General features: G+C 41.2%; 2 protein-coding genes across 5 annotated transcripts in view; one reads left to right on the plus strand and one right to left on the minus strand.

The window, feature by feature from the left end:
• The first annotated feature begins 219 nt into the window (after positions 1–219).
• LOC123975870 (uncharacterized oxidoreductase At1g06690, chloroplastic-like) lies at positions 220–7,047 on the plus strand. The gene is made up of 7 exons (XM_046057657.1): positions 220–425; positions 1,216–1,316; positions 2,663–2,749; positions 3,800–3,947; positions 4,760–4,839; positions 4,952–5,045; positions 5,528–7,047. Exons 1-7 carry the CDS (start codon positions 314–316, stop codon positions 5,935–5,937), a joined length of 1,032 nt encoding a protein of 343 aa, XP_045913613.1. The 5' UTR covers positions 220–313; the 3' UTR covers positions 5,938–7,047.
• A 3,683-nt stretch (positions 7,048–10,730) lies between these two features.
• Positions 10,731–27,091, minus strand: part of LOC123975084 (transketolase-like) — an 18,484-nt gene continuing 2,123 nt past the window's right edge. For 2 of the 4 annotated variants that reach the window (XM_046056230.1, XM_046056229.1), the window contains 13 exons: positions 23,910–24,027; positions 22,935–23,048; positions 21,855–21,952; positions 18,845–19,036; positions 18,227–18,345; positions 17,008–17,204; positions 16,634–16,798; positions 15,224–15,380; positions 14,192–14,322; positions 13,972–14,055; positions 13,769–13,862; positions 13,525–13,647; positions 10,731–11,556 (listed from right to left, as the gene is read on the minus strand). In XM_046056230.1, coding sequence (XP_045912186.1) covers positions 11,369–11,556; positions 13,525–13,647; positions 13,769–13,862; positions 13,972–14,055; positions 14,192–14,322; positions 15,224–15,380; positions 16,634–16,798; positions 17,008–17,204; positions 18,227–18,345; positions 18,845–19,036; positions 21,855–21,952; positions 22,935–23,048; positions 23,910–23,993 — 1,746 coding nt within the window. In that variant the 5' untranslated portion in view covers positions 23,994–24,027 and the 3' untranslated portion in view covers positions 10,731–11,368. Of the gene's footprint in view, positions 11,557–13,524; positions 13,648–13,768; positions 13,863–13,971; positions 14,056–14,191; positions 14,323–15,223; positions 15,381–16,633; positions 16,799–17,007; positions 17,205–18,226; positions 18,346–18,844; positions 19,037–21,854; positions 21,953–22,934; positions 23,049–23,909; positions 24,028–24,498; positions 24,522–26,450; positions 26,812–27,091 lie in introns of those variants that run through there. The other 2 variants (XM_046056228.1, XM_046056231.1) reach the window with 2 other exon arrangements.

Consider the following 27,091-nt stretch of genomic DNA (forward strand, 5'->3'; position numbering starts at 1 on the left):
CGTCTCTCTGCCTCATTATTACCAGATGTTCTGCAAAACTCTGGTTTCTTTCCTTACATTTTTAAAATCCTTGTTTTTTGTTTTTTTCTAGAAACCGTTTCAGGTGTTCTGTGTTTATCCAGACAAGTGACAGTTTTTATCCAGTAGGGGGCAGTGAACCAGCTGCCAACCTGCTGGAAAAGAAGTTTATTTCCGGTGAAGCATAGTCTGCTGTTGAATGTTTTGTAACTGTTCGTGTTGTTGTGACCTGTCGCTTGGTGCGCTGGTAACTTTTTCGGGGACGTATTGCTTCTTACCCGGCACTAGCAGCAGGATGTCCCCGGTACCCAAAGTGAGACTGTCCGGAGGTCTGGAGATCTGCCGGGTTCTGAATGGGATGTGGCAGGTGTCCGGGGCGCACGGGGCAGTGGATAAAGCCAGAGCAGGTAAACATAAACCAGACATCATGGAGAGAATTGCAGGCAAGTTTAAAACATCCGAGTGTTTTGGAAACTCTGGATAGGATCACTAGCTCTGATTGTAAACCCATGCCAAACCACTTTAGAAAAGCAACTGTAAAAACCCAGGAAGGAAATACATTTTTATCTTAAGGACTGCACTCCAGCCAGCTTGGGGGAAAAAAAACAAAAAACAGCCAGCTTTGCTATGGAAAGTTATGGATAATTACACCAGGGCCATGTTATTCAGACTTTGTCAAGTTTCTTTGCAAGGCAAGTTTCTTTGTATAGCACATTTCAACAAGGCAATTCAAAGCGCTTTACATAAAAACATAGGGAAGTTTTAAAAAAGACAGTTTTTAAAAGGGTGAAATAGAAAATAAAAACAGGATGAAATCATTTTTAAAGAGTTAAATTGAGAAAACAAACAGGATGAAACAGGACAGTAAAAGTTACAGTGCAGTGTAAGTTATTAATCTACCGCCTTAAAATTTGATTGAATGAAAAGGCGGTGGTAAAAAGTAAAGTCTTCTCTCTTGATTTAAAAGAACAGAGTTTCAGCAGAACTGCATAAAAACTAAATGCTGCTTCTCCATGTTTAGTTTTGACCCTGGCGACAGAAAGCTACAAATATGTTCCAAAGTCTCTTTTTACTTTTACTTTTATTTGCCAGTGTGCAAGGGTGGTGCACTGAAGTGGTGTCTTACAGTGTAACAAAGACAGAAAAAGTCAGGATAATGCATTTAAAAGTGTAAACGTTTCCGTCTCGTCTCTCCAGTTGAGGCCATGCAGGCCTACGTAGATGCTGGTCTGACCACATTTGACATGGCAGACATTTATGGGCCTGCAGAGGAAATATTTGGACAGTTCAACAACCAGGTACACAAATACACACGCACACACACATTTCAAGGTTTATGAGCAAGTGTGGTCAAATGAGCACTCAAATACTTTGTGCACACAAGCTCCCCTGCTGTTTTGGTCAGTTTCCCTCTTTTCAAAACAGCACATTATTATAATGGGGTGGAATGAATCGACTGAAGGGGCGATAATGTGGCAAAGTGAGAATAATCATGGGACTCAGGGCTTGTCAGGAATTTTATAAAAAACCTGATTGTTGGGTCACAACTATTTAACTCCATCTTTACCATTTTAAAGTTTTATTCCCTTTAATAAATAATTACTGTTTGAAACTGTAATTCAAAGTTATTGATATGGATGGCATTCAACAAAGGTCCCTGACAAGAAGTGTACCGTTTTCTCAGATTTTAATGTTTTAAAAATATGGGATGTAACCTACTCCCTTGGTTGAAAAAAGAATCCTTATAAGCTGCAATGCACAATTGGAGAAACGCATTTCTTAATGAAGTGCACCATCATCTGCCTAAAACACAAGAGGGAGCTGATGTACTGCTGTAAACTGTAGTTAGCTCCACAGAGGCCTCTGTGTGTGTGTGTGTGTGTGTGTGTGTGTGTGTGTGTGTGTGTGTGTGTGTGTGTGTGTGTGTGTGTGTGTGTGCGCGCGCGCCCGTGTGTCATTTAAAGAGACAGAAAGTAGCAAGATGCAAAGAAAGACAACAAGAGACAGATTCAAAAAGAGAACAGGCTGCTGGTGGAAAAATCATGCTCAACACACACATTTAGAAATGCTCTTTCACACACACAAGCATTCACAGAAGCATGAGAAGTAGCTAATGCTTTCTCTGCCTTTCTTATACAAACACACACAGGTCCTGGCGAGGCTCAGATCAGAGTTTTGGTGGCTGATGTGCTGTGACAGTCTAATGGGATCGACCGTGGTCTCATCTGTTCACCTGGAATAGCGTGAGAAGAGAGCACTTCTCTCTGTCTCTCATTTGATCTCATTAAACATGCTTTTGAGGATTTATTTCACAATTAGCTAATAAACAGATACTATGTAACTTAAATGTTTTTAATATCTTATTGTCAGTCTCGCATTAGTTGCTTTATCTTTCTTATATTTTCTACCTACTATACCAAAGCGAATTCCTTGTATATGTAAGCCCACTTGGCAACAATCGTGCATCCAATAAGTTGCTTTTGGCAGTATAAAAACATACAAAATCTTTTTGTGCAGTATTTAATAATTTACGAGATATTGTGCATGGTAATAATGGGTTATAAAAGGTAAGCAAGCTATAGAAACAAGACATTGGTCAATTCAAATGTTTGTAGTTATATTTGACTCTTTGTCTGATCTGTAGCTGAAGTGCAAATCCTCTGCGAACGACATCCCAGCCCTGCAGAGTCTGACCAAATACGTGCCAAGGCCAGGACCAATGGACCGCAAGGTGAGCCTCTGACAAATGGGTCAAGACAAGAGCGACAATCACACTCGGCCTGCTGTGTTTTACCGTGAGAATAAATTTATCCACAAGAGAGCAGTGTGAGCTCTTTGAGTCCTCTTGATTCCCTCCAGGTCCTTTGGTCTTTACTGTGAAAACAATTCAAACTAAAAGCGTGCACTCAGAAGAGTGCTGATCTCTGCCAGGTGTGTGTGGGGGCATGTGGGTGGGGAACAGCATGAGAGTAGTGGAATAAAATGGATAATGTTTTTGTGTAGTATAGTGTAAATTTTCTTATACAGATGGATGTTTTTATTCAAATGTTTTGTACAGTGTAGTCTCAGTTTTCTTTAAGATAGCGCAATGGTGTTGTAACTGAGCTTCCTGGGCTCGCCTGTATGCAGTATACACTTAATAAGGAAATGATAAAGGAGACGATGAGTCCAAACGTCTGAATTTACACAGTGTTATTTATTTAGAACATTTTCTTGTAACAAACCACTCAAAATAATACCTCTCCCAAACAAAGGAGTATTTAAAAATGTTGAATACTGCCAAAAATACTTTATGATGGGTTCAGTCAATAAAATAGGTTTTTCAAAAATTGAGAATCATCGCAAACTCGAGAGGTAGAGGTAGAAACCGTGCCACCATGACACAGTTGTTCCACACTAACGTGTTGATTTTTGTGTCCTGCTCAATATGTCACAATTAAAAAAAATTAAAATAAAATTTAATCTAAGGAATCTGTAGTAACATTTTTTGTTTATGTTATGTGTGTGTGTTTTAAAACAAAATGTAGGGTTAGAGTTAGGGGTTAGAGTTAATCAGCAGAAATATAATTGGATTTTTTAATTCACAAATATCAATATTGGTATCAGCCTCAAAAATCCTTTTTGATTATCCGGCAGTGTAGATGTATGCAGAGAGATTGCTGAATGTGGACATTAAGTGAAACCCTGTTCATTAAATGGGTTTTAATGTTTTTATTTTGAAAAAGGGCCAGTTTTACTGTTGAAAGTAGAAACGGGAGCTGAAGTGTGTCTCTGTGTGCAGGTGGTGGAGAAGGCGCTCCAACGCTCCATGACCCGTATGCAGGTGGACACTCTGGACTGTGTTCAGTTCCACTGGTGGGACTATAGAGACATGAGATACCTGGATGCACTGGGACACCTGTCCGACCTGCAGCAGGAGGGACTTATACGTGCGTATACACAATATATACTGCAAACATGTACAGATAACACTTTGCTGGTGAATTTGTTTGCCTGTTATACACACAAATATTAGACTCTGAACAGGCTGATGTTGGCTTATCAGAGATATCAGTATGAATACATACTGTACATTGGGAAATTTTAAATATTAATGTTTTATAGGTTGCACTTTATGTAAGTTCATTGAATATGAAATGGTAATTTGACAAAGTAAACTCAACTCAAACTTAAGCTTTTTTTTTTTACAGAGATATCAGCTGCATCTCATGGTCTTAATCAGCTGTTGGAGTCATTAACAAAAGGTCCACTTCCTTGATGTTTCCAAGGCTTTCAACCACAGCTCCATCTGCAGAGGAGGCCATGAGGCATGGTTGAAAGCCTCAGAAACACCAACTAAGTGGACCTTGTGTGGAGAATCAATTTTTTGTCAAGCTGCTGTTTTTGAGGTCAAGAATGAACATTCAAACTGAACTTCATTTGAATTATTTTACATAGTTGTAAAGATTTATATATTTTCTGCTGTAAATATGCTTTTATTTCTTTACAATAATTTAATTTACCAATTAAGTGTACTGTTAAAAATGCATTACCAATATCAATTTGAGCAGCAGATTAAAAACCTTTTTAAAACTGGGTCCTTATGTTGGTCATACACACCTAGGAGGATTCACATTCTGTACTCTCAAGTATCAAAAAAGGAAAATAGATCTGTTTTTTGTTCTTTCCCTTTATTCAGGATCTTTATTTTTAGTCTGAGAAAACTTCACAGTCTTCACCTGTTTCCTCTATTTCTCCTCAGGGGAGCTTGCCCTTACTAACTTTGACACACAGAGGCTGGAGGAGATCACCAACAGAGGCATCCGCATCTCAAGCAACCAGGTAACACTTCACCTGCATGTTAGTGCAGCACTGCATCAGACTGATGTCTCTCTCCCTCAGCTTCAGTACATCTGTCGACCACGTGTTTGTATTTAATATGTCTGACATGCAGGTGCAGTACTCTGTGATTGACCAGCGACCTGCAGCAAAGATGGCGCAGTTCTGTCTGGCTAGTAACATTCAGCTCCTCACTTATGGCACTCTGGGTGAGATACAACACATTCATTTTAAATTCAATAATTATAGATCTAGATTTTTCTACTAAAACATTACTTAAACATGAATTTCACTCCAGTAGAGCACTTACAAAAGGTTGACTTCATAATTTATGGTGTAAGCAGCACATTTGCCAGCATGGTGTAAAGATGTAAAATGGTGGGTTTTTAAAAATGGAGTCAGTCAATGTGACGACACATCCTCTCCTTTGCCCTCCCCCTCTATCATCCTGTCCCTCGTTTTTTCTCTCTACCGTCTCTCGCTTCAATCACCGTCTCTCCTCCTCTCTGAGCCTCTCCATCTTATCTATTCTTTTCCTTCTTCCATCCCTTTATTCCTACCGCCTCCTCCTCTTCCTCCCACTCCTCCTCTCACTCCACCCTGTATTCCTCCACTTGCCTGCTTTTTCCATCCTCCCCGGCTCCTTTAACTCCTTTATCTGTCTCTCTCCTCCACCACTGTCCTCTCTTAGCTGGAGGTCTACTCTCAGAGCGTTATCTGGGGAAGGCAGAGCCTAATTCCAGGGCGGAGCTCTACACCGCCTCCCTCTCTAAGTACAAGAACATGATCGACAGTTGGGGTGGCTGGAGCCTTTTCCAGGACCTCCTTGTCACTTTGGAGACTGTTGCCAAGAGACACGACTGCTCAGTGGCCAGCGTGGCAACGCGTTATGTGCTGGATTGCCCAGCGGTGGGCGGGGTCATTGTGGGCTGTCGGCTAGGCGTCACAGGGGCAGGGCAACACATCAGTGACAGTCTGCGTAGCTGCGACCCTGACCTGAAGCTGACGGCAGAAGATCTCACCGCCATTGACGCAGTGACGCGCCGTTCCAGGGACCTAATGGCGCTCATTGGGGATTGTGGGGATGAGTACAGAAGCTAAGGGGTGATGGGGGGTTGGAAAGAGGAGAAGCCTCTCACACAGGACAGCCCCAAAGTTTTCTTATGAAAATCATTTCAATTCTGTTTTGAAACTTTCTGCCACTTCTGCTGACTTTCAGCCATATTGGTTTCTGCACACATGGGCTGAAGCTACTTTTATTTTTTGATAAATATTAAAAAGATCATTCAGAATTGAAAGTTTTATCTTACCAGCTCCTTTTTTACAACTTAAAACGGAAGATTATGTGCCTCATTCGAGATCTAGTTATCTTACCCAGTGAATATTTGATGCTGTTAATAGATTAAACGCTCTTCTCCTGCAGCGCATGCTCACACTGCTGAAGTGGTTTTAATGTTGGACAGATGCGTCTCATTCAGGCGTAAACACAGTTTCACAAACACACAGTTTAAGTGTCTTAGTTACAGAATTAAGAGAAAGTTCAGTTGTTCAGTGTCTCTCCTCAGACTAAACATATCGTGTACATAAGATATGGTGTAAGCTTGGGGCCGGACGATATGGCCAAGAGTGTTATCACAATAAAAAGTTTAATATCTTTCGATATCAGTAATTATCACAATAAATCATTATTTCTTTAGAGTTTAAAGGCTGATTTTTACTCCTGAGTGACAGTTGAAGAAACCTGATGGTTAATTGTGGTTTAAATTCTTCTTTATGGTCAACACTTGATGCCAAACAATGGATCACTTCACAAATCTTAGGTGGAATATTCAAAACAGTTATGATAAATCAACAAAGTCAACAATTTTGCATGAGTAAAATTAAGTAAAAGCTTTTTTCAGTCCCTTTTCCTCAACAAAATAAACATCTTAATAAAAAAATTAAGTCCTAATTCGTGTATGATTTAAGTGAATCTAATCAGACATTTATTTAATAATTAATGAACATTTGTTATATTTTTTTTGAAAAAAATTATATTGCTATAATTTTTGTTATTGTTTTATTGTCCAGCCCTATGTAAGCTTAATGGAATTTTTTCAATTTATTGTTCAGGTCAACTTAAATGACTGTTGTAAAAGGTAAATAAAAGTTGTGTCATCATTTTTGCTGTTTTCCTAGCTCTTAATCATTAAAGGATCATGTTTCACTAAGCAGGACGTTGTTCTTGGCTGTTATTTTTTGCAATCACTTCTGAATTCTCTCAGTACTAGTGTGGTCCCAAATGTCTGAGCAAATGTCTGAAAATATCGCACTCCCAAAATATATATGTTTTTGTGATTTCTGTTTAATGACCCTTTAAAATGTATTATGAGACAGTGTACTGTACATTGATATTCCTTTGTGTCTGAGAAACTGGCCATGAGGTAGACTGTTAATGAGCCTGTATGAAGCATGTGTGTGTGTGTGTGTGTGTGTGTGTCGGGGGGGCTCAGTGAAGTGAAGGAGGTGGGGAACCCTGTATCGCTGTCTGGCTCTACATATGTCGAGAAAGCGTACAGACACACAGATGTTACACAAATGCTCCAATCATTGTATAAAATTCACTTTTATGCTAGAAGCATGTGCTGCCTTGAATGAATGGTGAGGGACTGTTGCATTATGTGGGTGTTTGTGGGATTTCAATGGACGAGTGCATGGTTAGTGTGTGTTTGTTATGTACAGACTATGTAATTAATTAATCTATGTACGCTGGGAGCATGCTTTAATGTGTGTTTTTAAGGTGATGAAGTAGTAGCAATTTAGTATGACAGGAGGTGTGTGAGCCACTCCACATGTATGCCCTATATTGTGTGTGTGTGTGTGTGTCGGTTTGTCTGTGCATTAGTAGAGAAGAATTCATACGACAGATTGACAGATATGCAGACATATGCTTAGATGGCCGTCAAGACAGAAACGCCCAGCCTGTCAGAGTTCTCCCACGGTGTGAAAACAGTACGAACATATACACACATGCTGTACATAAACACACACACAGTCTGTCAATCCATTTTAACTTACTCCCTAGCACACACTCACAGCTGACACACTTTGTCCAACTCAAAGACCAAACAGACTCCCGCTGCGCTATAGGAGTGGGGTCAAAGGTCATCCCAAATATCACATCCAATCTTCTGTGGTTCTTCTCACCAGCTGGAGTTCAGTCAGTATGGTGTACAAAGGACTGTTAGTTGCAAGGACAAAGAGGGTCTTTTTGAAATCCTGCATATGGTTGCTAGACACGCTCACTTAGAAACACTGAAAAACTACTGCTTACCTGTGACTGAAGCTTGTGTGCAGTGTCAGGTAAGCAGTGTGTACATATAAGGAAGATACAAAATCAGCCAGATTTTTCAGAACCACATAGAGAGCAGATCTAAAGAGGTCTGCTGACTTGAGAATAAAATCCAAAACTTCAGACACAAGTTAAAGTATAATCAGTTTAAAACTAAAATTCACAATTTATTTGGTTATAAAAATTTATTTTTTTCTTAGTTTTTCAATCCCTTTGGAGTTACATGGGTTTAACCCAACAGCAACTACAGACAATTTAGCAATTAAATAGGAAAACTGCAGTCAAGGACAAACTGTCATTTGCGGTTATTATTGATGTTAATTGTCGAGTTTTTAGCATTTGTATAATGTGAATATGGTACAGTAACATGTCTTTTAAATTGTATTGATGATCATCAACACTGAGTTACTCCTAAACCCTCCTTGAGAATGTTAATTTGCAAATTGCACATTTCACTGTCTCACACACTTCTTAGCACCTCTTTATGCTCACTTGCACACATGCTGCAGCCTGCGTGAATCTTTCAATAGGCTTTTCAATTATTAACACACATTAAATATGCACACCACATGGTGGATGTGGGCTTGTATGATCATCCAGAAAAATACACCACCTTGCTAAATTTGAACAAGTCACCAGGGGACAACTAAACTTAAGCAACACACAGACTGCATTAGGTGGGGCTGAGCTCTATATGAAGAGCAATTTTCTGCTCATTGACTGTCCCTAAAGATTAGACAGAGATGGCCAGAAGTATTTAGGATTGCTGCTCCTCAACGGAAAACCTGCATTATATTCAAAAGACTAGCTATTAGTTTCAAGCAATTATTTGTCCTGCAGAAAGTGAACATCTTCGTGGTTCATTTTTTATGATTTTATTGTAAAATGAGGAACAACTTAAACATGCAGTTTATGTCATGACATAGTAATAATGGAGGATCTGGAGTTATCTGGCAATATGACTTTTTGACAACCCACTCTGGACACGTTTGATTATTATGCTGTTCAAAATGTCCTCTCAAAACCACCATTACTTCATTATTTCAATCCTTTCCTTAAGTAATTTTGCATGATTAGTAAAATTTGTTCGACAGATATCAAATTTAGGATTAAAAAAATTAGGAATCATGTTCTGACAGTGGCTGTGATTTGATCGACTCTGAAGCTGGATGTCAGGACATGACAGAGTGTTGTGACGCTTAATTCTGAAAAAACAACACATTCTTCGTCTTACAAATGAAAAGTTTAATTCATAAAAATTAAAACACACCTTTGCTCATGCCAGTACACTCAAAAGTTTCACAGCTACAGCTTAAGTGGCCTGGTATACTAAACTTTACATACTGTAGACATTGCCATACCATACTTAGCAGTTTACTAATGTTATGCTATTACGTTACGTTTTAGCATTTGTCATTAGCCCTTTATGGCCACCATTCAGTTTAAGTTACATAAGTACACTTTTAAAGTACCCTGTGGAGTTTTCTTGTAAACAAACAAAAGGTATGTCTACATTCAGTGTTACTCACAAAAATGCATTGTGTTCATCCTTGAGCTCTAACAAAGGTGATCAATGCATTTCATCATCATAAAACATTTACAAAGCAGATTTTAGTATTTATTTATAAGTACTAACATGCTAGTTTGACATGCCAACTCTAATATTAGTTAGTATGAAATACTGCAGTTAGCCCTAGCATGTTTGCATTCACCCAGCGACCCTGTATGCAGGATAAGCGGTTGACGATGGATGGATTGATGGATGTTTGCATTCATACAGTTAGCATAGTAACTTGCTAATGGTATATCTGCCAGCCTACCTATGCTGTGTTACATGTTAGCTGTGGCTTAAGGGTAGAGGAGAAGATCTGCTGTTTGATCCCCGGCTTCCCCCCGGCCCGCCTGTCAAGTGTTCTTGGGCAAGATACCAATGATGAGACCTTTCATGGTTGCCTCTACCATCATGGTGTGAATGGGGTGAATGTGACATGTAATGTTTCATGTGTCGAAACACAAGAAAGGTACAGGTACAGTCCATTTACCATTTAAAGTTTATTAGCACGTTAACAAGCACAGTATGGTGACAGGAATTTGCTCTTTGTTATTTTGAGGAAATGTGTACATAACTTACTTAAAAGTACTTAAGTAAGGCCTTACGTGTATACTTGACTTGTTTTAAATAAGTTTGACCTGATGGATGAAAACTTAGAAGAGTTTATCACAAGATGTTTATCATTGCTATAGCTATGCTGCTAGCTTGACTGAAGATGAAGTGTTTTTATCAAAAGTGTCTGCTACTGGCTACAGAGGTAGTGATACTTATTTAGTCCTAATGTGCCATTAGAAATTAATAGATGTGGTGGAGGCAGAATATTATCCCCATTGCTATACAGTTTTTGTACTCAGTGCGCAACCATGAAAAATACATTGTTTTGCAGGATGTGAGTTAATAGGATGAACTAAAATAAAGAAAGCAGGTTTTGTACAATGTTTCTTTCTCTGTGACAAATTGACCTTTGTTCCACGCAACCACAACCCATAAGAAAGACCTCAGACACAGGTATTGTGAAGAAACCATCCCTTTATTGGTGTGAAGCAGTCTCATCCAAGTCAGGGTCAAAAAGGTTAAAAACAGTCGATGCTCAAACAGACCAAACCGGAGTCTCTCCACACACTGCTGGATCTAGTGGGGAGTGATTTACTACGTCGTACTTGGTGCAGATGTACAAAACAGAGAAGAAGTGAGAGGGGTTCCACAGAAAATATAAAAAGACTTCACTTTACTCCAAACCACGTTCACTGCTTTCACTGAAACACTACAGCAGTACCTGAACTTTCTCTGGGAGGTAGGAAGGAAGGAGTGGATGTATGTGTGTGTGAGTGTGTGTGTGTGTGTGTGTGTGTGTGTGTGTGTGAGAAAGGGTGTGGGAGGAAGGGGTGTGTTCACTGAACTCACAAACTGATGGGGTAAAAATCTGGGATCTCAAAACCACATAGATGACAGTTAAAGAGAAAAACCATGTTATCTTTTTATTTTTATCCACAAATGCTTTAGATTGTTTTATGAGGAGGAGAGCACGAGTGGGCCAGAAGTGGGCTCTCCTTCAGTGTTGGTTTATTTGGTTGTTGTCTCCATGGTGGTCACCAGTAAACAACGACCTTTACCATATTGTTGCCGCTATTGCCACTGTTGCAACGTTCTTACTTGGCGTTGGCGGAGCTGCTGAGCACCTTACGGACTGCCTGAGCGATGCCGTCACGGTCAATGCCAAAGATTCGGAGTAGCTCATGGGGCTTTCCGCTGCGGGGCACCTGGGAAACTGCCAGGCGGTGGACGGTGAAGCCGGTCTCATTCACTACCGCAGAGCACACTGCCTCACCTAGACCACCTGAGGAATCAGAATAGAACAGTCAGGACTATTGATTAAAGGGTCAGTTCACTCAAATCACACAAACTATTCTTTCTTTCTGTGATATCAAGATCATTTAATCTTTTTATTTCCGCCCTTGTGCCATATCAAATCTCTAACTCCTCCATGGGCGATTGAGCTCTGCAGCGATGTGATGTGGCCTGACAGGATGGACGCTGCCCTCCCTTGACATTCTCACTCCCTCCTGTCTCACTTTCACCCCCTTAAGACTCTCCTCTCACTCCGACCTCCATTTCTCTTTCTCTCACTTTTTTACTTCTCACTCCAAACTGTCAATTTCTGAATAAGTGTTGTGTGTTCATGTTGCCTGCATGTCTATGACAATTTCTCAGTGTTTTCGCTTGATAAGTTGGCCAGAGAATTTCAAAGTTGCAAACCGCTCATCTCTTGTGTCATAAACTGGTGTGGTACACTAAGTTTTTATATATCACCTGGCAAAACACGGTACTGTGAACATTAGTACAGTAGTATTGTAATGTACAGTTTATAGGGAGCCGAAGTCGTGAATCATTCGGGTTAGCTTTGTGCTTGCTTTTCTGTTGCTCCATCAGACGGATGTGTTGTGATGTGTCCAAAATAAAATTAAATGAAACAAAAAAATCTTCAGAGGGGAAAGGGTCTGGAGAGCCTTTCTGTTGAGAGGAATATCACCCATTGCACTCTGCACAACTTTTACCCATCTGTTCCCTAACCTCAACTCCAGTCAAATGCACACACACACACACACACACACACACACACAAATATTCTTGGACAGCTTTCCTTTATATCTGCAACTTGCATTACAACACAGACATTTCACAACTCCTGTAAATCTTTTACATTTTCCTTTACATCAACTACTCATGAATCCAAATTTGTGTGTGTGTGTGGAGGGGGGTGCATGTGCGTGTAAGGTAGAGGTGCTAAAGCACTGACCCCAACACACCATCTGTCATGGCAAGTAGACAGAGGTAATCTTAACGGGCAGAGAATGCAGCAACATGTAGGACAACAAAAACACAAACAAGCACAGGGAGAGGGGAAAGGGGAGAGAGAGAAAGGAAATTCTGGACATTCATTTTTGTCATGCCGGTACTGTATGTAGGTCAGCGAGAGCCCGAAGGCCAGAACTGAAATTAAGAAACCCTGACAGGCTCTCTCAGCTCCTGCTCCTCCTCCTCCTCCTCCTCCCTCCCTCTTCTCCTCCCCCTCCATATACCGTTTTTATCCATTTCACCTTTTATATGTCCGTCTCCCTCTTTATACCCTTCACCCTATTTCTCAGCCTCCTCAGAGCTTCTCTATCTGCAGACAGACCTTTTCTGCTTCAGACATTTTTAATCATGAGTTGAGACACAAGCAGCTGCATAATAATCCTTAGGTGCGCTCGTTAAAGCTCTCTTGCTAATTCCGTGAACTCCACACAGATGTGACTGTCCTGATTTTAATTGGACATGATCATAAAAATAAATAAATGTATGCAAAAAAATTGCGCTTTATATTGCTCTATATTATCTGGACCCGTTGAAAAGTTTAATGTTAACTTAACATTGTATCATGAAGCAACATTCTGTGTCCAGAAATTGAGCATTTGGGGAATTGATATTACTTAGTTAATTTGTCATTTGTAACCATGCCCTTCTGGCATTTTTTGATAGTAGTATATCTATCCAGGGAACAATATAAATCAAACCAATATCAAATCTTATCTTAATATACTGCAGGAAAGAAACAGGGTTTAAAATGCTCTTTCATAATTCACACTGCCATGGCCTCCCTGGTTTCAAATTCAATTGAATTTTTTATTTTTTAATGTTTAATTCAGTCTGTTGGAGAGTCTGTAGGGGAAAGTGGCAGGATAGATCAGGACACAAGTCAGAGTTGAAATCTGCATGTTGTTGTCTGAAATTCTTTTTTTGGAAAGGAATTTGTTGCGACTCTCACCTTCATAGTAGTGGTCCTCCACTGTGATGATGCGTCCTCTGGTGGCCCTGGCGTTATCGATGATGGTCTTGGAGTCCAGAGGTTTGATGGTAAACGGGTCGATCACACGGATGTTAATTCTTTCTAGGGGGAGGAGAAAGGAAGATGGAGGATGCGACTCAGTCAGACTGACGGTTCATTATACTTTCATGCTGACATTGGTTGTTTTTTTTTGCTTTGATTTTCTTGCTCTCTTTCAATGTACCTTTCTTCAGCTGTTCAGCAGCAGCGAGAGCCTCGTGGAGGGTCACTCCTGCTCCAAGCACAGTCACGTGGTCGTCATTGGTTTTATACACAACCTGAAGGGGAAGATGAGGGATAAAAAGAGAAAAATAAAAAAAAGAGTCTTCACTTCCCAAAGTTTGTGCTGTGCAAACAGGATGGCGGTGGGACAACTCTGCTACAAACCTTAGCCTGACCAACATGGAAGTCCTCATTGGAGTTGTAGATGACGTTGTTCTCTGGGCGGCTCGTTCGGATGAAACACAAACCCTGAAACAAACAAGAAATAATCTACATGGGTCTGCACTTTTTAACACAAAAACTGTGGAAGACTGGATCCTATTCAACTCAACATTATAGAGCTAAACTGACTTTAAAATGTCTTATTACAGCTGACTATGGGTACCTTTGTGTTGGCAGCAAGCTCCACAGCCCTCTCAGTGGAGACACCGTCGCTAGGGTAGAAGATGGTTGCCGTGGGAATGGCTCTAAACATGGCCAAATCCTCCAGACCCATCTGAGAGGGTCCATCCTCCCCTAAATATACACACATATCAGCACCAAACACGCAATAGTAATAGGTACAGTAAGACTCAAATGCTTGATTAGACTGGAAAATAACTTCTAGTAGACTGGCATGCATTCAGTCTGGAAAGGTGGGCATGCAATGTACCTGAAGAGGTGGAGGAGAAGGAGAAAGGGGAGTAGGAGGAGGAGGAGGAGGAGGAAGAGGTGAAAAGGAGTCAGGCCACACTGTCAACACCTCCATGAGACAGAAAGAGGGAAGGGAGGAAGAGTGCTGATCAAAGGAGAGGAAGATGGACAACAGAGTAAGAAGGTGAGAAGATGGGGGTAAAGGGGTTTTGGGTTCAGGAAAATTAAAACCGATGCATACTAAGAAGAGGTTCAACCCACAGCTGTGAAATTAAAGAAGCAACAACACGTCATAAAACAAAAAAAGAAGAAGAAATATCCTCCACAGACAGCTTGTTCAACAACTAAATACCACTTTGGTTTGATTTTCATTTGACACGCATTGTGCACATTTTGGATTTACTTTGACCAATCTATTAAATATAAAAATGTTATCAGTTTGACTTGTTTAGCCTCCACTGGGCTAAATCAATCCAAAAGCAGAATTGTGCTAAACTGGATTTAAGAAAAAGGTGTTGTGAGAGGAAATGTGGGTCGCAGTGAAGGTCATAATGAGTGCAGCTACTTCAATTTATGGGTCAAAGGTCACTGAGGCTGTGATTGGTTTATTTGGAAGACCACTAGAGCATATACTTTGAATACTGACAGGAGTGTGTGAAATAATAATTAGCTCTAACATCAGTTACAGCTGGGGTAAAATAAAATAACTTCAAAGTGAACCACTGAACGGTCAAAGGTCAGTTCTTTCAGATAGTGATTGGTGAAACGAGAGACAGGAACTGACCAATAGAGACACCACAGTGGGAGCCGCAAAGGTTGATGTTGCTCTCAGAGATGGCGGCCATGCGGAGCTGATCGTAGGCACGCGTGAAGAACGTGGCGAAGGTGCTGGCAAACACCACGTTACGGTCCCGCACGGCACAACCTATTGCCACGCTCACCTGCAGGAGAGGAGAGAGAGAAGGAAAGGAGGGAACAGGAAGAGTCGAAGAGAAGAGTGATGGCTTAGAAAAACCTTTGGTTTATGACTAAATGCTTCCAAAACTAATCACAATGCACGGGAAGGGTTCGTGGCACAGCTTCACCTACTCCCAAGGTGCAAGGTCACAACTCCAGCAAAACGTTCAGTATAATGAACAGCTTTATTGTGAGTTTTTGGCTTGTGGCCAGTTGTTGTTATTGCTACAAGTGTTGCTAGAGTTTTGACTCTTAAAATTAACTAACACGCTGTGTTTAGTGGTAATTATGAAAAGTTTGCGTGCTCACATGCTAAAGATTGAGACTATGGTAAACATTAAACCTTCTAAGCACCAGCATGTTAGCACTGTCAGCATTCTTGTGTTAGCATTTAGCTCAAAGTACAGTGTCACAGAGCTGCTAGCGTAGCTGTAGCCTCTTACTCTTCATCAAAAACAAACCTCATAATTCATGAGGTTAAAACTAACCAATTATTTACAGATGTGACAAATAAAAACATTTTAATTGAGAAAGCTAATATCAAAATGAATCAAATTCATAATACGTAATACTTTTTGAAATAGTGACCTATTAAGTCAAGCTATCCCCACGGCAGCATGTAAAGAAAATTGACCGTTTTCACCTGAGGACCTTGGTTAATAAAGTAATGCAGTAATGTAGTAATGAGTACTCAGTAAGCCCTTATAATCATTTAAAGCCCCTAAAGAGCCCACAGAGCACAATGACATAATAACATTTATGACTGCAATAACACCTAGTAAATTACAGGGTACACATGTATTTAAAAGAAATAATATTTATGTTTATACTTATTACATTAACCTGATATTTCATATATTGTATGAATCAAATGACCTTATTTTATTAATTGAAAGGAAGTTTTAATAGCCTCTATGATGTACTCAAAGATGACAGACGTAGCAGCCATCTGTAGGCTGTAGCTCTTTATTGTACTGTAAAAACAATGTTCAACTAGCAATTTAAGCATCTGCTTAATTCAGACTAATAAACCGAAAGTATGCATGCTGATTGTATTTAATTGTTCTTGACAGAAAAATAATAACTGGACAGATGTTAATACACTAGACATCACTGTAAGGATATTTTGATGTACTGTAATTGTAACGTTTGCTGTTTTAGCGGCACTTCACTTTCATATCCTTCCTAACACTTTAGGTCCAACAACCTAATTAGAGAGTTGGCATCTCCTTGTTACCATGTTCTGCTCTGCAATGTAGCACTCCACGTAGCGGTTGGGGTGTTCGTTCTTAAAGAGCTCGGAGAAAGTGGAGTTCTTGGTGTCTCCATCCAGAGCCACCACATGCTCGTTGTAACGGCCCAGCTTGGCCAAAGCCATGCCGTACGCCTTCCTCGTAGCAATCTGGTTACACGGGGACAATCACACAACCAATCAACAACACGGTCAGAGTATTTTCTGATATACCCCAGCTTGTCTGAAGCTTTGTTTTATTCTATCTGAACAAGTTGTGCCATTAAGTCAAATTTTTACCCAATAGTGCATACAATTTAAAACCCAAATGAATGTTTTTTCAAGATTATTCATCTATGCTTGTATACCACTGATCATACCTTGTCTCCAGGTTTGTAGCTGGGTGCACTCGGCATGCGAAGGTTACGGAGGCTGACAGGTGATGTGTCCTCATTGGGCGCAGCAGGATAGAGGCGCTTGTTACAGCTGATGATGCGGCTCTGCAGCTCCTTGATCACGCTGTCGGCCATGTCTTTGGCCAGAGGCTTACCGTGCCAGCCCATCTTATCCTCAGCCACTGAAAGAGACACACACAAACAAAACTGAGGACTGGAGCAAACAAGTATATATACATTACTGCAATACTTAATATCTATCTATATATCAATATATCTTTATCTATCTATCTATGCACAGAACTTTTAACATTTAAATATATAAAAATGAAAACATTTTTTTGACACACCAGACAAAGTGCAGATGCTATATAAACCAAATTCCTCCTGATATCCTGCATACCTATCCTCCACATTTATGTATGTGCAATAAAAACACACATAAGTAAACCATGGCCTGCTTTCACATTCATAACAATTGTCCACTTGAGTGGGTCACAACAGGCGACTACAAAAGGTAAAAAGGTCACAGGCTTTTAACAACACTCATGATTTCTGAAACAATCTTAGACATACTCCTCTTTTAAACACACCGCCCTCACTGTGATGACTGTCTTTTCATCTTTCTTTGTGTCTCTTTCTCTCTCAGAAACACACGTGGTCACACACACTCCCTTTTACCGTTATCACAACACAAGCACAAAGGGCTGGTGCTGCCAGTGTATCCTGCACATTCTGAGGGATTACTGAGCTGCAGCAGATAAAGCACTAAAGCACTGCCTGGATTACAGCGAGTTAGGGCCCCTCTGCACTGATGCTTGGTCCCCGGGGGGAGTTACGAAAACTTCTGATAAATAAATATAATTCCCAGTCAGTTGTCACAGTTTTGCATAGTCATCATTTAGAAATTTAGAAACAGGCTTTTGGAGCAGGTTAGCAATAAACGCCAGATACTGATTATGAAACATGTTCTGTGTTTGTTACTTTGATTTTATCTGCTTGAAATATGGTATGTCTGAAAGTTTGATATTGAAACAGAGACATCTAGACACAATGTAATGACAGTTTTTTGCACTTCCACTGTGTATATACCATTTAGGAAACAATGCATTTTTTTTAATAAAAAAGAAATCGTGACATGTTACCACACTGATAATTACTGTCACATACTGTGGATCACCTTGTGTGTGACTGATTATTGTACCTGGGATGCCCTTGCCCTTGATAGTTTTGGCGATGATGGCAAGTGGCTGGTGGCGAGGCTGACTCAGCACCTTGCACAGCTCCTCCACACTGTGGCCGTCCACAATGATGGCATGCCAGCTGGGAAAACAGATCAAACTTTAAATGCAGTCCTACATGTGCATTGCTCTGAATTCTGGGCCCCTGAGTGAATATAACCCTGGGTCATATTGTAGTAGCGTATTAGCATCAGTGCTCTGTATCAGCATCGTCATTGTTGGATGGAGGCATGACGTGCAGCAGGCCAGATTTCACAACCGGTATTACTCAGTAATGACAAATATCGTTATTGAGTAATCTGAAGATTATTCTTTGATTAACTGATTAATCATTGAGTCTATAAAATGTCAATGGAAAAATACCCATCGGAATTTCGCTGCGGGTCCCAAAAAGGCTTGTTTTGTCCAAAACAATTTAAAACCCAATTATATAAACAGAGAAGAGCAACAAATCACTATTTATGAGCCAGAACCAGACAATATTTGCCATTTTTCCACCATACATGACAAACAATTAATTATTATCCTCATCTCACCTGTACCTCCCCTCTGCTCTCACCCTCTGACTCCCCCCTGCTCACCCAAAGGCCTCACAGCGTCGCTGGTACTTCTCCACATGGTGTTGGAGTGGAGCCGGGTCGCTCTGACCCAGGCGGTTGATGTCCAAGATGGCCACCAGGTTCTCTAGCTGGTAGTATGAGGCGAAGGCCATGGCCTCCCACACCGAGCCCTCTGACAGCTCTCCATCACCCAGCAGGCAGAACACACGATAGCTACAAAAAGAGATTTCATGTTTCAATGAGACTGTACAGCTTATACAGAAAAACTGTTAGAAAGAGATTAGGGTTATTTTCAATATCAGCTCCATTTTCCCTCTTGGCGCATCTTCCAGTCCTCCAACTCCTCCTATAAGGCTCAATGTGACAGCTGATCCTCACACCTAAACAACCACCCCCCCACGCCCGCTGAGTTCTGATCATCCACACTCTTTGCTCCCATGGCGTAATGACTCCTGACAGCTTTCCAGTCAAATAGACACATTCTCATTAAAGCTGGAAGATAGGCAGAGACACGCCACATTACACCATGCATTCCAACCCTGAGCGCAAAGAAAAAAGACACGGCACAGAAAGAAAAGAGAGGAAGAAGGGAAGAACAAGACGAGAGGAATTCCACAAAGGTGGAGATGGAGAGAGGTAGAGAAAAGAGGTAGAGGATTTGCGACTACAGGGGAGAAAAAGTGAAACTGATCCGTAAATCCTACAAGTTTGAAATATGTCCGCTCCTCCTCTGACACTAAATCCATAATGATATATACAGGTGCATTAAACAAAATCTGGAAAGGTTATTATGGCTGGTCATTTCAACAACTGATGACTTTCCTTATATTTCAGTTTAGTACTAGCAGATATTAATAAAGTCAGATATACATACATTTTCAAATAGCAGATAACTCATCTTTTAATTAACTGAGAATAATCAGATCCATAACAAATGCAGTTAACCCTGTGTTGCTGTGAAACAGCGGGGTCGGGAAGGTCAGGCTCTTCTCTATTGATTTGCTGATATACATCACGTTGGCATTTAGGGAATTATCATATCTCACTAACGTTTTGTAATTGTCTTTGGTTGCTTTGCCGTCTCTAGGGACACATTATAAACGCACATCAAAAGAAATTTTTAGAAATTATGAAAGGTAAGGTCATTTTCAGGCTTGTATAGTAACAAAACTTTCTTCAGTGTCACACTTTTTCTAAAGTATAGAATACCAGCCACACAAGTCTGAAGGGCATCCAGTACAACTGCAGCAGGTCGAGGCAGTGCTTAAGTTCCAGGAGTAAAGTAATCCCTCTGGAGATGTGAGGAGTGAGCGACTGCTTCTCTTTCTTTCATCCTGTCTTTGCAAGGTGAGAATAGCAGATCAAGAAAGGGCGATACCTCTCCTTGAAAACAGCCCAAACACGTCCAACTGGCACAAGCACACACACACCGACACCCACCTCGTAGCTCACAATTTGTGTCACCCGCACCATTACACCCTGCCAACACAAAACCAACGAAGAAGAAACTTCCAATCAATACAGCCTGAACGAGCATGAGGAGGGAGCCTGGATGTGTTTGATCTAACAATCTCATATTTACATGTTTGCAAGTATTGAATCAGAGTCACATAAGCATGAAGTAATGGACAGTGTCAGTTATCCAGTCTCGCTCATAAGTGTATTTGACAGGTTAATTTGTGTAAAATATTTTAATAAACCCCACCCACAGAACCTGATGGGTTTGTTTATTTCAAGGATTCATATCCTACTTTGGTTTGACCAGAAATAACATAAAATGCAACATATTCCATAAGAGTTTGCAGATGCTTTTATACACTTGCTGCTCCACTGCAGCGCGTGCTTGTGTGTGTGTGCTTGTGTGTGTGTGTGTGTGCCTTTAGGAGCGGTTGATGCAGCGAATTAGCTTGACAGGCTGTTCCAAGCATCGCAGGGGAAACACATACGCCCTTGTGCATGCGTGCACAATAACGGACAGCACACAAAATCACTTGTATGGCGTGTACAACCTAATCTTCTATGTATGCACAGATTCAGCAGAAGCACAGCATGGGATTTTGCCATTTTTTAAAAAGAAGATGAGGGTAAAGGGTGAGGCAGAGGGGTGATGGGAGAACTGTGCTCTTGCATGTGTGATTATTAGAGCAGAAACAATCGAGCGCACACAGAATGCAGAGTGAGAGATATCAAGGGCAGCCAACTACGGCAAGTATGGCATTCCCTGACTTCCTGTTTCACTGCGTCTGTTGTGTGTGGAAAAACAAAAGTCTCCCCCTGTCCTGTCCACAGTGGAACGTGTCAAACTGTGCTGCCCGAAATTTAGTTTGCAACTCAAATGCTTTTGTATCACATCCATATTCTGGGAAAATGTGAATGGAATGTGTTGTGTCCTACGGCAGGACACACCCATCTCACGCTCTCTATTGTTGGACTGAAAACCACGAGGGTCTTTCTAGATCACACTAGAACAAAGGAGACACATGGGGACTGATGTGCAACCCTGCTAACATTCAGCTGAGCAGGAGACGACCACTGTGCGTTTCGGGCCCGTTTATCTACTGTGATGTAAATATGTTGGAAATATAAAAGACACAGCTCCAGAAGTTTTTTAATGGACTAAATTTAAATCAAAACAGATCTCCAACACTGACTTCTTTCACGGCTTGAACTCTTCTTGGAATCGCTTCTGATCTAAGATTACTGAACAGATTCCCTCTTTCATCCTGATGTGAGGGTAAAACTGATCAGAGGTCAGCTCTCCTGGCTCTATGAGTGGCTGCTTAAATGTCAACCCAGACCGGCCCTGTCAGGTGTGGTTTGATGCAAAGCTGCAGGCCGAAATGTCACATGTCCGCGCGGCTTACTGCAGCGTACATTATGTCATGCATTATTTCAGACCATCCACCTTAATATGTGCAGATGCACGCTGGGCTGCTGTGCTCCTTCATGTACATGATCTTGTACATGTTGTGAGAGGCTCTGCATGAGTCTTTTCATGGGCAATCTGTGTGTGTGTTTTTGTGTATGTTACCTGGCCTTGTCAAAGTATTTTCCAGTGTAGGCCATTCCACACGCAGCGCCAAGCCCCTGACCCAGAGATCCAGTGGCCACATCCACAAACTGCTGCTTCTGTTAGCACGCACAACACACAGAAACAGAAAAAAAAAAAAAAACAGAAAGCATGAAATACAGCGGATGGACAAAACAGAACAGCGACAGTCATGTTGTCAGGACAGTAGCTACAGTCTATGTCTAGCAGTGCTTCGGGATCTGGGTTTATGTAAACACAGTGTGATTAATGTCTGCAAGGAGTGGAGGACAGACCATCTCTGTCACACAACAACATCTTTGTCACTATGTCCCTGCCAGCATACAGTTTGTTATCTGTGTAAGTGTGTTCATGTCTCTATATAGGAAGTATACGTGATATGATTTAGGAAATGTAAACCTAATGTTTGTGTTGCATAAAGATTTATTTTTTCACTTTCTTGCTAATCATAGTGAGATTTATCTTGCAACCCCCTTAGATGGTCTCAGCACCCAGGTTGGGAACCCCCAGGCTCATTGCCTCTGTATTCATCTAGTGCAACGTGAGAAATATTCAAACTGTTTCCAGCAGGAAGATTGAAACAATCCTAGATCGCTGAAAGGAAGATTTTGAAAGCCTGCATATTTGACAGTTGACATTTCTAGATGCTGTCAAAAGGTTTGCACCAAGCCCAAAAAAAGCTCCAATCAGACTTTGACAGACAGCTGCATGCAGGAAGAGGCCAGAAGTCAGAGTCAAACTTAACCACATAACATCTGTAATATGATCTTTGAGTTGGTAAAAGATATTGTGAAATAGCTTAGGGAAGGGATTTCATCCGTCACATCAGAAAGATTCTGACTTTATAATGCTCTGAAGAGCAGGCTTTGAACATTGCCTCAGTGTTAATTTACTGGGTTTAATTGTAAGCGTTTTAAATACAGGCTTTTGCATCACCATCACTTTACTGTCACAGAATGGTAGAGTGAGGGTTTTAATGTATTCCTATTGCATGTGTGTTGGTATGCTGGCAGAAATGACTTTTGGATCCAGAACTTCCTGCAGGTCTGAACGTCACCTCACCGGCACAGGGTGTCCCTCCAAGATGGAGTCGACCTTGCGGAGGTTGAGGAGCTCGTTCTCTTTCAGGTAGCCTGTCTCCGCCCACACGGCGTACAGCACAGGGGCTGCATGACCCTGAGGAGGAAAAGATGAAAGAGTGTAACATCACATACTGTCTACCTGATTTGCTGGTTCAGGAGCTAGAAATACTATTACAGTTTAAAACGCTCATAAATTCTAGGGAAGTATAAGATCCTGTTTTCATGCATCTAATTCTTAATTTTTTAAAACTACCTTTCCTGCACACCTGAAAAAGTGTGTATGTGTGTTTGTGCTCAAATTAGGAATAACATTTGGCAAAGTCTGAAATTTGAACTGGGTCCTTGTGTAGACAAGTGATTAATAATATCACAATTAAACATGGGTGAAAAATGTAACACGATGTCATAACCCTGAAAAAGTAAGCAAGCAGAATACATAAACTGTGTAGAGAACCAACAGGGCATTTTCTGTTTTATCAAAGAGCTGAACAAATATACACAAACACACAGCAACAATAAGCTACTCTCTACTCCTACACAGTCTGCATACAGATGGTTGAGCTACTTGGATCAAAAAGTCCAGGCAAGTTTGAAAGATAACCTGCTAATAGGAAATATGCACAACTTTGATTGTAATTTTGTGCCACAATAATTGAAATGTACTAAATGTGGAACAGCCTTATATAATGATTATTACAAAGCGTATGATCTAGACCTGCTCTATATGAAAAGTGCAATGAGAAAACTTCTGTTATGAATTGGCCCTAAATAAATAAAATTTATTTCAATTGAATCATTTTGACATATATACATGTGCACTTCTAAATAAGCACATATTTTTCACCTCACAATTAGTAAATCAGTTGTTCTAGATGATCCCTGTCTGTTGTCTCTGTGCATCAGACAGGATAACACCTGCAAACCATGTGGCTGTGTGTGTGTGCGCATGTGTTACCTTTGAGAGGATGAAGCGGTCGTTGTTGGGGTTACGGGGGTCTTCGGGTCGGTACTTCATGGTATGAAAGAACAGCACAGACATGATCTCTGCCACGCTGCAACATGATGTCGGATGACTGGAACAGAATGATGGCGAGAGAGGAATTAGACACACAGCAATCCGATTAAAAAATGTGATGTGCCTCCTGATTCCTCAGTTCAAATCTGTAAGCATGTTGTGTACACACACAGATGCAGAGAAGAAGGGAGGCAATGAGACAAAGCGGCAATCAGATGTTGGATTTGACTCTTTAATTCATGCCAGACCAACTGCAGTCAGAGTTATGTACGCTGGTCAGACAGTCAGAAAGTAGATATATAGTATCTCTCTCACACACATAAAGAAATGTAAATAGTTTTGGAGGATGCCTCTCTTTCTTTCGCTCTCATACATGCACACACATACATATACAATACAAAGACATCATCCAATGTGTAGTCCCAAACTGTTAAAAGTCAAGACAGTTAAACACAACACAGGTTATGAGGAAGTTTTAAGTCTTGAATGTTATTCTTCTCTTTATTTTCAAACCACATGCCGATAATACCTCACTCAGGCCTCCTCCATGAAGGCCCTTTCCCTCACTCTCCTGAAATGGAAAATGTGATCAAATAATGAAAAAATAAGGAGCAAGAGATGATGAATAAACATGAAGTTGTGTAGGATGCTCTATGAAAGGGTGAAAGGTGGCTAAACCTATATTTATGGAAAATTTTGTTGAAAGAAGAATGGATTTAATTTATTAAACCTTGGAACAGAAAAGAGTAGGCTACAGTCTCTGTTTATTCTGTGCATGTTTCAGTTATGATCATCTGTCCAACATCTCAGTCCACCCATGATCAGTGTTTACTTTGTGTATTAATGCCATTGATGAAAAAAAGATGAGACAGATTAATTTATTCATTGGTGTCCTGTCAGGAGAAAAGATGTTTTTCAGTAGGCCTAATCTTTTTCTGAAATTAAACAAATCCAGGAAATATCCAAGAGCAGGGTTTACAGTAGGCTACATCACCTCATTATATCACTACTTTCTCTCCTCCCATCTGTCACCAGACAGACCTAAGAAAAAGAATTAAGAGATAAAGAGAATAACCAGGGGCAGTGGGGTTGTGGGTTGTCCTGGCCTTTCTGTGTGGAGTTTGCATGTTCTCCCCGTGTAGGTGTGGGTTCTCTCCAGGTGCTCCGAAAACATGCGGACTAGGTTGATTGGTGGCTCTAGGTGTGAATGAAATTGTGAGTGGTTGTTTGTATGTGTGGCCCTGCGATGGACTGGCGACCTGTCCAGGGTGTACCCTGCCTTTCGCCCGATGTCAGCTGGGATTGGCTCCAGCTCCCCGCGACCCTGTACGCAGGATAAGCAGTTGACGATGGATGGATGGAGAATAACCAGTTAGAGGAGAAAATCATTTAGGCTGACTCTAATCATAGGCCAACTGACAAAGGAAGCACAACAAAAGGCAAGAGGCCACTACTCAACCCTGCTAAGTGTTTTTACTTTGTGTAGTACGTTGTGTTGAATAAAGCACGCAGAAATTACAGTTTCAATTGTTTCACGTATCCTCTAATTTATTATCATTTTTTAATGTTATTTTCTATCACTCCAAAAGCGTTTCTGGACGTTTGTCCATTCGGATTTTATTTTGAAATTTCTCACCGGACGTATTTTCCTTTTTAATTACAGCTCCTTGACATTTGTGTGACAAGTTGCACGGACACAGGCAGGCGCGGCGGGAGGAAGAAGCGCGTCTGTGCGTTCCGCGGTTGCCTTCTGCTGCCTCCACACACCACGTAGCCCTACGAGCTGCACCGCTGACTGTAGGCTACGGGATCAGGCACCGATCCTCCTCTGTTACATAACCGATCACAGAGCACGCAAGGGGTGAAGGTTGGAGCGGGACGCCGGTGCACCTGCAGCAGTCTGTGCCGAACCTCCAAATCCGACATGATTTAATAAATGTTTTCTGATTTGAATGGGGGGTTTTGGAAAGCAAACACGCCTGTTACTTAAATACATTAAGTCCCATTGCTCTCGGAAACATGACACATTCGTAAACTGAAATCCAGATGCGAAAATGACAAGTAAATTAACTTTGACCCTTTACACCCACCCAATCTCCTTTCTGGAAACGTGCGTAAATTGCATACAACGTATGTTGGCACTGAACTGTTTTACGACAGGTGTTATGAAGATAAGACATTTTAAAGTCCCCAGTTTTGGCACACCACACAGGACGCAAATATTCTGCATCTGCAATATAATAAACCTATATAGCTTCTGTCGGTGCTCTCGCACACTGCCTGCTGCGGACAGTCAGTCCATCGGGAAATGGTCTTCACATTCCCTCCTTACTAATTCGAGCACACGTTTCTACTTTATAATTTCTCCCTTAAACAGACAAGTGCATGAGTCATACAGTAACTGGCCCAGGACAGTAAGCGTATTTTGTCGTGTCATACTATTTTATAACCGGTTTAACCTCTCCGTATTCCCTCTCTTACCCGCTGCCAGCTGCAGTTGTTGCCTTGATAGAGTTGATCCGGAGCCGGGTGGCGATGTTCCTGAGCGCCTGCACAGTCTGCTGGTCTGGTTTATGGTAGTCCTCCATCTGGCCGATGAACCGAAGAGCACACGCGCGTACACACAAGCCGGTTAAACAGAGGAAAGAGTTAAATGTCCCCGGTCTGCTGTTACGAGAATAAAGGCGATGAATGTGCAGCGGACGATGGCAGGGGTTAAAAAGAGACAGCGGTGTTGAACCTGAGCGAGAGAGAGGGGGAGGGGGGCGTGTTTGCATGCAAAGCCTATGAATATGGCTAATCTAGGGCTAAAAGGAGCCCACAGTTTACTCCAAACTGTCACGCATGAGCACAGCCAATAGTAGAAAGGGATCAGGCTGACAGCAAGGCCACGCTCACACACGGTCAGACGCACTCTGTTCAGGGACGCTCGGCTTCAATCTCAATGGCTCCCTAATGACATGTTTTCAGGGAACTGTAAAACCTCAGTATGTGGCTGCACAGTTTCTACAGGAACACAATTTTGGTTCATCTTCACAGTGAGTGATATCGGGGCGTTTATTCTTACTGTGCCTACTCCCATCTCCTCGTGCAACTACTGTGTGTGTGTGTGTGTGTGTGTG

This window comes from Micropterus dolomieu, linkage group LG08 (genome assembly GCF_021292245.1).
Source record: "Micropterus dolomieu isolate WLL.071019.BEF.003 ecotype Adirondacks linkage group LG08, ASM2129224v1, whole genome shotgun sequence".
NCBI lineage: Eukaryota > Metazoa > Chordata > Actinopteri > Centrarchiformes > Centrarchidae > Micropterus > Micropterus dolomieu.

Excerpts from the sequence above, each read along its gene's own strand:
- LOC123975870 (XM_046057657.1), top strand. The coding sequence starts at position 314 with ATGTCCCCGGTACCCAAAGTGAGACTGTCCGGAGGTCTGGAGATCTGC. Across the intron at positions 426-1,215 it reads AGTGGATAAAGCCAGAGCAG|TTGAGGCCATGCAGGCCTAC; the intron begins GTAAACATAAAC and ends TCGTCTCTCCAG. Across the intron at positions 5,046-5,527 it reads CCTCACTTATGGCACTCTGG|CTGGAGGTCTACTCTCAGAG; the intron begins GTGAGATACAAC and ends GTCCTCTCTTAG.